At 34.8% G+C, this 12514-nt stretch overlaps 2 protein-coding genes across 2 annotated transcripts in view; one reads left to right on the top strand and one right to left on the bottom strand.

Moving 5' to 3' along the window:
* The window catches only part of LOC115236217 (adrenodoxin), a 2511-nt gene extending 1101 nt beyond the window's left edge, over positions 1-1410 (top strand). Inside the window, exons 2-4 of the mRNA XM_029808520.1 lie at positions 211-323; positions 421-553; positions 952-1410. Coding sequence (XP_029664380.1) covers positions 211-323; positions 421-553; positions 952-1045 — 340 coding nt within the window. The 3' untranslated portion in view covers positions 1046-1410. The remainder of the gene's footprint in view (positions 1-210; positions 324-420; positions 554-951) is intronic.
* A 200-nt stretch (positions 1411-1610) lies between these two features.
* Positions 1611-12514, bottom strand: part of LOC115236216 — a 20247-nt gene continuing 9343 nt past the window's right edge. The window contains exons 2-4 of the mRNA XM_029808519.1: positions 8308-8393; positions 7950-8074; positions 1611-6293 (exon numbers count right to left, since the gene is read on the bottom strand). Coding sequence (XP_029664379.1) covers positions 5664-6293; positions 7950-8074; positions 8308-8393 — 841 coding nt within the window. The 3' untranslated portion in view covers positions 1611-5663. The remainder of the gene's footprint in view (positions 6294-7949; positions 8075-8307; positions 8394-12514) is intronic.

Raw genomic sequence — 12514 nt, 5'->3', positions numbered from 1 at the left:
AATATTTATATAAATTTTTTTAGATAGACTAAATCTTCGTTTAGCAAAATGTAAATACATAATTCATTAAAATTTACGTTATAATTATAATTAATTATATGCCGTACAATTTAGTTTGTAAATGCGTAAGAATGATTAAATTCTCTAAATGCAATCTAGATGAAATGATCTTTTAAATGTCAAATGCAAAATAAATGCTATTTGATTCAGGATTAGTATAACATTTATTAAAGCCAGTGGAGAGAGGATTAAAGCAAAAGGGAAAATAGGAGATAGTATTTTAGACATTGTTGTGAACAATGACATCGATTTGGATGGTTACGGTATGAAAACACTTTTATTTCTACAAATTGTACTCTTTTATTCTTATCAATTATGCATTATTTTGATAAAGCATGAAGGAAAATCTTGAAAATATAGGTGCTTGCGAAGGAACATTGACATGCAGCACGTGTCATTTAATTTTTCCTAAGGATGTTTATGATAATCTTCCAAACAAACCTACAGATGAGGAAACGGATATGTTGGATTTGGCATATGAATTAACAGATACGTACGTTTTAAAAATTTGAATCAACTCTTTCTCTTTTTCTCTTGTTGAGAAATATCTTTTATGCTGATAAAAGACTATAAACAGGAGAAAACACTCCCCAAATTTTACATTATAATGCCTACTACATTTATTCATGAATTAGCTTCCTGCATCTAATACATTTCCTATGTCATACGTTCCTAAGGGAATAAAATTTGCCTTTAGCAGAAACATATCAAAGTCAAACTTCCTTTTGTTTGTTATTCAAATCAAACGTTTCAGTTTCTTTTTTCTGATTTCATTATACAACTTCTCCTTAAGAATTGTTGTAAATTTTATTTCACTCAATTTATTCTTTATCACTATTTATTTTGAAAACATTGTTATTTATTGTAATTTCGAAATATATTCAATTACAGATCAAGATTGGGATGCCAAATCATAATGACTGAAGAATTAGATGGTATTGAGGTGAGAGTACCATCTACCATTAATGATGTAAGGAGTTCTTAATAGACATGGTAATGCCGGTAAGGCATCAAATTGGGGCTTCATACTTAATAAAATTTAATCTGATAAGATTCCCTCCAAAGTAATAGCAAAGTTTCATATTATGTATATAGCGATAAAAAATTGTGTCCAAACTATCATAAATTCTCCTTTTGTAATATTTTTCTCAACAAATTGTATATATTATAATCAAATAATATGTACGTTTAATTGTACAAATATTTCGTGCAAAAAAGTGTATAATATCGTGTTCTTATTAGATCTATTCTCAAACGGAAAAAAAAAACCAGTAATATGTATATATAAATTTTATAGCATTTTTTAAAATAAAAAAAACTTACTCTCCGTTTTATTTAGTATGATGGTAATTTAGAAATCGACTATGAATTTTTTCTACTAATTTGGTCCTTGAGAATCAAATACCTTCCGAACTTGCAAAATATTATCATTGTTTGATGTAAGCAAACAATTTTACATTGTCTTGTATTATATTATAACATGAGCAAACAGAAAAAAATTTAATATTTACATTATGATTAAAAATAATCTATTTATAGCTTACGCAGTATATATTCAGAATAATTTATTTTTTCTTTTTTAATTAATTACACATAGCAAGTACATCTACTGTTATTACATAACTATCAGTACATAAAGCTAAAACACTTTTGTACTATGTGTATTATATATGGACCCAACACGAATAACTTACTCGCATGATTAAGTTACACACTATTACTTGCAAATGCATTATTACTACACTACTTACAAATGCGGTGAAACAATTTACATATTTTCAGTTTCTTACCCTGCCCGTTTCAAATACACATCTCTAGAATATATCTCGTATATATTCTTTCCTTTATGTACATATATATTTAGCCCGCCATTCTCAGTTTACTTGAATGTCATGCAAATAAAAGTTTATTAATATTCTCGTCTCGAGGATGCGTTTTTAATTCGATTCATAAGTTAGATATAAACTGCGAATATTAACGAATTTTTCAAATCGATCGATTCGATAATTATCCAATCAAATGTACAAAACGTACAAAAAAAATTAAGATGTATAATACAGTATAACAATTACGTAAAATAATTATAAAGCACATTTTCGGATCTTAAATGTTGATAATAATATCGTGATCAAATTTTCAAACTTGCACAATATGTAATACATAATAGAAGTTCCATTTTCCTTTAAATTGACATTTTATATAATCATTTTTTTTATGTTCGCGAGTGCAAAATTCGCTAATTTTTTAGCGCAATCATATACTTTTAAAATTTTATCTTTCTATATTTGTCTTCTTTTTTTATATATTGTATTTTTGCATGATATCTATATCCACAATAGTTTCGTAGAACGTAATTCCTCGAATATGGAACTATGTAAGAGAGTATGTTATGTCACATCTATGGATTATTGAACATATTTACGTAAATCATTACTATACTGTTCATATTATGGTTCAGTGCAACATACCGTAAATGATGAATCTCTTTCTCTCTACTTTCTCTTTTTTTTTCAATTGTACAGGAAATTACATTGCGATTACTATAAATATCGCAAATGTATGTATATACATATATCGCAAAGTATGAAGATTTATACAAACTGAAAATAAACATTATAATATATTTTCCAAATTTATACAAAGATACTGTTGTATATTCAAATTATCTCAAATATTACTTTTATTATATCTGAAGAAAGGTTTTTTTATACCATAAATTATGAAATATAATATCTTTTATGCTTAATACTAAAATTTGATGCGAAATACCACATCTCGTTTCAGCAATCAAAGTGAAAATTGAACTCTTGCGGTAAAGACGGAAGCTCTCACATTATTTCTTTCTTTCCTTCGGATACGCGCGTGCACACACATAACATATACTCAGGTATTTTATTATTATTTATAAGTAGCAAATACGACTTTTTTTTCAACAAACTCTTCACACGATCACGCATATTAATAATATAAAATTATAAACCTAATTTTTTTTAATGCGCTTTTAAAATATAAATTTATAGCAGCTTTATAGTTCGAAACTTTCAAGTATTAAAATCGTGCTGACAAAGGGGACGTAATATTTGATTCATAAGTTATTTAACATATCCAAAGACTAAGAAATTAATTCGGGTAATTAATTTCGGTAATTATTTTGTTGCATACTGATGGTAGATTAATAAAGTTGCAGGATTTGTGACATTTAAGGCCTATTGATACGTGTTTTTCTTATTATGATTCTTCATTTCTTTCGCTTTTGATATGCTACTTATTGCGTATTTTATTTTAATTAACTTTTCTTTTATTCTTTACACCACACACACACACCCACACACATATACAATTTTCTTTTCTTAAAAAGTATAATTTCGCGGAAACATAAAAACTCAATTCCACCACTATATCGAATTCGCAAATTTCAAGCATCTTATTAACCGCGTAATTATAATGTTAATCAGAATTCTAAAGTCTTATGCTTCCGTGTGAACGAAAGTAATCTAGGACTAGAGGTTCTGTAAGATAAGTACAAATAATAATAATAAAAAGTAAAAACATGGCAAGATTCACATACATGCCAATTTCTCGTCTTCGGGATTTCTAACGTATGTATACATTATTGTATATATATTGAAATATATTTCAATCATTGTACTTTGTTATATTTGTTCTCTATTCGGGATAATCGGGGTTTCTCGGCGATCGTCGAAATGTAATTATTTCATGTGGTTTTAGTGAATCATTTTTAGTATAAATTATATTATCTTAATAAAAAATATAGACATACGCGCGCGCGTGAATAAAACCGGTATACTTTCGTATATTTATCATATAAATTTGAAACATGAAAAAAGAATCCCTTTTTTGTAAAGGTGTGTATATTCCAATGAATGAAATCTGTTTGCCAAAATTTTATTATAACTTTATATTCTCGATATGGGAAACTGCACGAATTTCATTTCCGGTTATCTGATATATATTACGAGAATGATATCAGGTAACCAGAAAATACTTACGACGCACAAATGCAACATGCATTCGGTGTAAGGAATTTTTTCGTCAACGTTGCGCAACAGGTTACAGGAACCTGTTGCCGCTCTCGCTGCTGATAGCGGGATATACGAGCCGTAAAGAAAGCATAAATCGGCAAGTTTCGTCCGGCGAAAGGATCCTCGCGTCACATCGACGCGGCGTGGAATTTCTCCGTGAATATACATATATGTATATATACGGTTCCTTCGAACGCGTTGATAAATAGTTAAGCACAGGCGAAACCTGCTCAAGAATATTGTAGCGGTATGCAAAAAAATGTATAGCTCGTCAAGGTCAACAGGAACTAACACTATCGGCAAGTCATTATATCATGTTAGTTACAATACTAGCAGGATTAAGACAGTTTGGACATTCTGACTATGTGAGAGAATTATGTACCGGTGGGAAGAAACAAAAAAATTGATGTGAGTAATACTGGTATAACGACCCGGGCTATAAAGATGGTTGAGAGTATAGGTTCCAAGGCCGTTGGTAATTGCCGGAACAATATGGATGTTAGACGAAGACACGACTGATGAAATTTTGCTCGATAAATTCGACAGAAATTCTTTCAGATATTTTCGTTAAAATTCGATTAAAAACAGAAATTACATCAGTAATATTAATATGTAAAATCAATGAAAAAAAAAAAACAAAAATGCATTATATCGAAAAAATTAGTTAAACCGACAAAATATCAGCCTTGTATTTCGTGCTTTTATTCAGGTGATCAATAAAGTATACGGGAGAATTCAGTCAACTGGCATTTTTGCTTTCGGCGTTTCGTGTTGCACGCGTTACGAAGGGCGCGAAACTCTTCCCTTTCTCAGTCCCTTAATTTTCGCACTCACGCCACTTATAACGTTACGTATAGTTACGTTTAAGCTCGGGACTAAGTCTGCCAAACGCACGAACCCCAAAAATAAATTGCCGGCAACAAGACTCTGAGCGGTATTCTTCCGGCGGTCGCTGGTCGAAGATTCGTGGATAATATATACACGGTGGGCAAAAAGTTTCGAGGATTTATCATCATCAAGCAGACCTAAGATAATTCGATGGGCCTAAGCAGTATTTAGAGATGTATATCCTTGTAACAAAATAAAAACACTAATCGACATTGACGATGACGGCACCATAATGTCATAATATGCCGGTAACATTGATGACGCGATAATAAAATAAACAGTGACAGTCTTAGTCAGCAATTTTTGGTCCCTTCTTGCTAGACAACATCAATTCTATCTATACATAATTAGGCATTTAGCGTCACGATTGTTCGATTCTTAAGGTGCAGATTTATATAAAACGGTTTAGGCATAAATCCTTCCATTTATGACCGATATATTAAGATTAATAAAGTCTCATACAGATTTTTCCCATCCTTCGATATTTTTTAAGCCTAAATCTATCTAAAATGAGTTGAGGAGTTTATTTCCAAACAAATTTAAAAATCCGTTTTTTACAAATGACGTTTCAGCTTAGGAGATAATCCCTTCGATCGATCAAAGAATACTCCCTTCGAATAAATTCGTGGATCTTTTGACTTTTGGAGTTATTTTAACACTCCATCAAGATCTTTAGACGAGAGTCGACAATTCGTGCGGGCTGTTTGTAGTGGCGGCGCTGCTGAGATCGAGCGTGGCCGCCGGCAAGCCGGGGCTGATACTGCCGCTTGCCTCGCGCGGCAGATGCTGCGACCTGTTGAGTTTGCCGCTGCTGCCGACGCCGCTAGGGCTCGGCGGCGATCGGTCGCCGGGCGTCGTCGGTGGCGTGGCAGCGGCAGCGGCCGCCACGGCACCACGGTGCGTCAGGTGATTATGCTGCGACGCGGGATGAGGTGACGATAATAATAACGGCGGCGACATGGAGGACACGTGCCGCTGCTGATGAGGATGGTGCTGATGAGAATGATGCTGGTAAGAATGCTGGAGACCGCGAGGCGATTGGGCCAGTAGGCTAGTGGTCGAATGAACCGTCATCGAGCCGCCACCGATTTTCGAACTCGTGTGCAGCGTCGGTCGTAACTGCGACTGCTGATGTTGATGGTGATGATGATGCTGCTGCTGCTGCTGGTGATGATGTTGATGCTGTTGTTGGTGCTGCGAGTGCGCCTGTTGATAGGGTTGTTGCTGCTGCTGTTGACGTTGTAGCTGCGCTGCGGCCTCGCACTGCTCGCGGGCGAACGCCTTCACCGCATTCGTCTTCTCCTGTGGATCACACGAAAAGAAAGATTATCCAGTGAACTGTTGCGTGTTTCTTCTTCCTCGATGAGGTTTATCGAGGGGGACAGTTAGGGAGGCGTGATATCAGGAAAGATTCCCCGAAACACATGTACGCGCGGAATTTAATCTGCTTATCATCTTTTTTTAATTGTTATCTATCTACTTTAAAGTAGATAGATTTTAAAGCGAAATTTTATTTGCTATTCTCTCTCGAGATTAAATCATTATTAAATTTCTAGACATTAAAAATCTAGACATAATTATACTTTGGCGAATATACGTAATGGTTGATTTAGCAACTGCAATTGATGGAAGAATTGAAGGAAAGAGAAGGTTGAAAACAAGACTTTAATTCCAGAGCCTTTATAAATTTAATTAAGAGAAAGTGGAGTTATTTTTATATCAAGACTGATGTATATTTCAGTGAATAAACGGATGCTAATGTTTACAAAGCGCGACCCAGCAGGAGAGTCTGAATCACGCATGTTTGTGGAATTCGCGCAAACTCGAGGTGCGTGAACGAGTGCGTGCGCGTGACAGGAATTAGGAGGTCAGTGTCATTGGCGCTCGAAATGTCTGACGCAACATCGGACACGATACATGTACGCGCACATACCAAGATAATGAAATAAAAATATTTTCATCTTTTTCAAGCTATTTCTTAATTCCTTCGAAACGATTTTTGCCAAAATATCGAGACAATTATCGAAACTTTTTTAAAAATATATCAGGAACCTTAAAACTCCTCGAGAAAGAGGAACTCGATTATATCAAAATTTTGGAAACGCATAATTTCGTATTTAAATATGATATTTATCTGATTTTAAATACATAAATTCTGCTTTTTCCTTCAAATTTTATTTTGTCAAAATGAGACAAAAAAAATAACAGCAACGATACTAAATCGTAAATATGTTATGAAGACCTTTATCGCGCACTGTCGAAAGCATTACGGAAGAAGGTAAAAAAAAAAAAAAAAAAAAAAAAAATCATCTCTCCATCGTGCAATTTATGTAACGGCAAAGTATCGGCGAAGTTTATCACACGGGGAGACGCGACGATGGGAAGCCGTGACGAGTGCAGTTACATATAAAATCTTCCGCTTTATTACATAACGTATAAAGAGCGAGATGTCATCCCACAGGATCACACGAGCGTAAAATAGATATCCTGCTATCGGCCTTTTTCTTTTTTTACAGATCGAAAACTCGACGTTGAACACGTCGGTTTACACTCCATCGTCCACTTCGCGCACGCATACACGCACGCCACAACGTCCTGCGTACGGATCCAGTTTGGAATCGAATTACACGGTAGAATGATCACCGACGTAAATAATAGCGTGATAATGACATCGACCGTTGCGGGATATGCTAATAAGGCACGGCAGGGAGAGATTAAGGGTGTAGAGCCGATGGAGAAGGGGGAGGAGGAACGAGGGAGAGGGAGATGCAGGGCGATGCATCGCCGGTCGTGAAATACGAGAAAATAAAGAGAAGCGATCTGCGCTACGATGGAGATCCGTATATCGCGATGATCGAAAGAATTCGCACGCCGTTAAGTTGTCCTACAAGAGGAGGAGGAAGAGGAGGGCAAGGTAAAAGAAAAAAAAAAAAAATGTATTTTCAGGCTCACACTCACTTTCTGCCACACGAAGACGTTATGGACCATGGCGCATCCGCAAAACACGATGCCGAGGCCGATGAAGACCGACGTGACGATCGCCGGTGTCGAATGGAATTGGATGAATGTGTACAGAATCATGCCTGCGGATCACAACGTGTCGTGTACACAAGCGGGATTAATAAATCATGTGATGCCGATAACAATATACGAGACAAATAAATTTGTATCTCGATGCGTTTTCAGAATTTAATCTCTGAACATTCAAGTCTGTTTTATAACTCGTTATGTTTTATACTCGACAATATTTCTAAATTATATTATATAATTTTCACATGTATAAAATTCGACGAATAAAAGCCAAATTTGTTCTTACCGGTTAGGAAGACCGGAATGCTAATGAAAAAACCTCCGACGGCGCACACGCGGCTGATGGACGATTTTTGCAGGTACTTGTTACTCCTGAAACAAAGAAAAATCACAGAGTGTGAAAATGAATTTCGCGATTCCGCGATAATTGAATGAGTTATAAAAGAGCACGTCGTTCGTCGATTACTTCGTTAAATTCTAATTAAATTATTAATTAAATTAATCTCAGCGATTCTGATCATCGTTTGTGATAAAATATTAGGAAAAAGCGTTTGCGCTATTTCTAAAGGCAATCGTTTATGAATTTCCTAGTCACCTATATATACGAGAGCTGCAGTCGATTATTTTTTCATGAGAGTAGAGCTAGGGCTATATGGCTATAACGTTTCGTGATAGCGCAAGATAAAAATAGCATGCACACTGATCGATCGTTGCACTTATCAGTTGGCACAGAATATTGTTTAGAAAGAAGCCGTTAACCCGTCACCTACATTCAAGTTATATGTGCAAGCGTCGTTATACTTTATCAATCTTTGGCGCGTCTGCGATCTGTCTGCCAGTCGCTTTTTACTTATCTGGAAAAGTCCAGAATTTCAAGGACTTTCGATATCGAATATTGTATTAAACGTTAATAATAAAAAAACATTTTTTTTATTTACCTTGTGATATAATTAATTAACGAAAAAAATTTAATTTAAAGATATCTTTTATTTATTATATATTATTTTATATTATTATAAATTTATTATACATTTAAAATCTCAAGATTAAATTTGATTTTTATAATTAAATTATAATATATCTCGTGCGGCATCGCATCATTATTATTGTAAACGTATATACGTATCAATCTTTGTTATAATTTCAATTCTCACAACTGACTAGTGCACAATCTTCAACGGATCTGACCGTCGATACGCGATATCACGATCGCGATCATTCGCGAAGGGTGTCGGAAAGATGAGAGGCAAGGAATATATATGTATTAGTACCTCTTACAAAACTTTTTACTTTTTTTTTACCTTTCACGTATTTATAATATTACATATTATATATATATGTATATTTCCATTTTGTATTGGATGGGAAATTGATCAAGAACACTTTATGAGATTGTGATGCCGATAAAGAGAAATTTTATAATCACGAAAAAACCAACGAAAATTAATTGCCGTCTACGAAAGAATTTAATTAAAACAGGTTCTGTCTTTTCGGAACGAACTATTTATATCTCTATTAATGCGTAAATATTTTCGAGGAAGATACCAATCGTCCGGTCAGTTATCCGAAGAATTTCCGTCTCCGAAAATCTCCTTTGAAACTTTTAGGTTTTACAGCCGTCTTCATGGCACACGGAATCTCTCTAGATATAATCCAGAAATGAAAACCTTGTAAGAGAAGCTCGAAAGTGGAGACGGTAAGAGCCGAGTAACGTCGACGATGAAGAGGGATATATATATATATATATATATATATCAAATTTACCACACAGATTTTTATGATAAATATAGGGAAAACTGTATAATATAAATAGTTGCTGATAAAATATTATAGAAATTTACCGCGTGTCTTTTTAAGTTTGCAAATGTTAATTAATCCCGACTCGTCACGACGTATTCATTTAAAGCATTCTTTTAGCTTTTACGTTCACGCACTACGTCAGTGCGTGAATAAAGGATGTAGCGCTCAAAAAAAAAAAAAGTCATTAATCGCGTTTTATTGACCTGTAAGTTCTCTACTAACGGCAAAAAGACGCGATATCGCGGATGCGCGCGAGAGAAACAAGAGGAAGTTATCGTTACGTGCGTTCCTAGGCCCTTTTTGTTTTCCTTATTTAATCTCAAGGCGGTCATTAATGGCCATCTCCGCTTCTACCTGTTCTACGACTCTACTCGGAATTTTCTCGTCCTTTTTCCACTGCGGCAAAATGAGCTCTACGCACTCCATACGCGCGTCAGTTACATTCAATTGATAGTTTATACATCACCTTTTCGCGAATAAATTAATAAGAGAAATAGTAAAATCGAAAAGGATGAGTTGCCGAAAATCGAGGCTTTTTAATTGAATCGAACCGAGATTGTTTGAGTGTAAGATTAAATTGCAGAAGTCCTTCTAAAGTACATTTTCTTTCTTAGACACTGGATATGACAAAGATATAGATACTAATAATATATGCAAAAATGACAAATGACATGAAAATGTAGCACGAGAACTAATCAAATAATCTATTATAAAATTCCAAATAATATTTTTAATGTAAATTTTTAATAATAACTTTTTAATAATTGGTCGGAAAGATGAGAGGCAAGGAATATATATGTATTAGTACCTCTTACAAAAAAAAAAAAAGAGGCCGTAAGTCAGAAAATAACTTACTCTTTGGCAAATATTGCATAATCGCGAAAGTGCAGCGATACGATCGGCGCGCATATAACGGTACGTGATCCTTTACGGATAACCCACGTTCCTTTTCTTTTTTGTCTTCGTCGAAGGTATTGCGTTTAAGCGTATTCCCGTCAAAAGAGAGTCAAATGGATTTATGGTCCCGACGGAAACGCGAGTTAGGTAGGCGTTTTTGTGGCGCAACACTAATCTCTCATACGTCGGTGCCACACTACATTTAGGAGTGCCCTCGTCCCGTAATCATCTTAGGTTCTCCATAAATAAAACCTTTGCCACAATGCTCCTCTATAGTGGCGTGTGTGCGCGTAGTGATAAAGATTATTACTTAAGGGGGACCGCCTTGGCTCTCTCTCTCTCTCTCTCGGATTAGATTCACCGTATTAGGATCCATACTGTTTTCACGATAATGCCGCGCTCAGGCGAGATTCAAATGAATTATCCGTGAGCCGATTATTGAATGTGATTGAAATTTATGACGACAGGAGTCTTAATGAAATCCCGTAACGTTATTTGAAATGTAAAATAGACGCGGGAGAAGAAAAAATATGATTAAAAATTATTTCTACGAAATTTCTTACGTCAACTTAGAATGTTATTGTACAAATGTTACACACATATAAAGTAGCTACATTTATCTATTCCTTTCGAGAGATTTAATACAGAGAAAAAAGATGTCAAATATAATTGAAATCATCTTCATCGCACACCAATTATGACTCCGAAAATTTATCGAACAACGCGCTCGCGCGCAATAACTTACTTCCAGAAATAAGCTACCGCTATTAGAAATCTCGAACAATAGTAGTTCTAATCGCTTCGCATGACCCGCTCGTATATCTAAAGAGATCGTTGACCCTGAAGGGCGGTAGCAACGCCTGCGTGGGAATTCCTCATTGCACCTGATAGATGATGCTCATTTAAAAGCGGCACGCAGACGAAGATTCGTAAGTTTTTGCAAAGAGACGTGTCTCGATATAGGGAGAGATGTTCGGCGATTTTACATCTTGTCCTATACGCGTGAGAGAAATTACAACAAAATTGATATGAGAAATACTTTATGGTGTATTATTAATGTATGTAAATTATTTAATATTTTATATATATATATATATATATATATAATTTATGATCAGTATTTTTCTTATCATTTTATTATTCTCAATTGTTTTCTAATCTCTTTTTATTGATTCGCTATCTCGTAACGTAATATTCGGTTATATCGGGATTAACGATCGAATTCTCGGTTTCTATCTATTTTTCTTTCTTAGACACTGAGATATGACAAAGATATAGATACTAATAATATATGCAAAAATGACAAATGACATGAAAATGTAGCACGAGAACTAATCAAATAATCTATTATAAAATTCCAAATAATATTTTTAATGTAAATTTTTAATAATAACTTTTTAATAATTGTCACACTTACATTCGTAAAATAAAATATTCATCAATATCAATATTTTTCTAAAAACTACATAAAACTCGAATTGTCATCGTCTAAAATTTCCTATGCCCCACGTCATATTCTTATTGTTATTTCTCTTTTCTGCAAAAAGTCATCCACTGTTCTTAAGCAGTCTACAGTTACACCGACATTGTGCCCCGGAAAAAAGAGGTCACGCTTCGGGAGATCCCCGAAAGCGATCGCATCAACGCGTTTCTTTAACGAGGGTAATTTCGGAGAATCGCGACATCGCGATCTATCTGCGTCTCGCTCCGATTCTCTCCTACTCGTGTTCTCGATCCGTGCGTGTACACGCTTACACGCGCGTAATGCGAATTTTTGCGCCTCTCTCCGTGAGAAG

The sequence above is a fragment of the Formica exsecta genome, unplaced genomic scaffold (genome assembly GCF_003651465.1).
Source record: "Formica exsecta isolate Colony F162 unplaced genomic scaffold, ASM365146v1 scaffold247, whole genome shotgun sequence".
Taxonomy (NCBI): domain Eukaryota; kingdom Metazoa; phylum Arthropoda; class Insecta; order Hymenoptera; family Formicidae; genus Formica; species Formica exsecta.
Note: the sequence above shows the minus strand (reverse complement) of the source record. Positions and strands in the feature narration are given on the sequence as shown.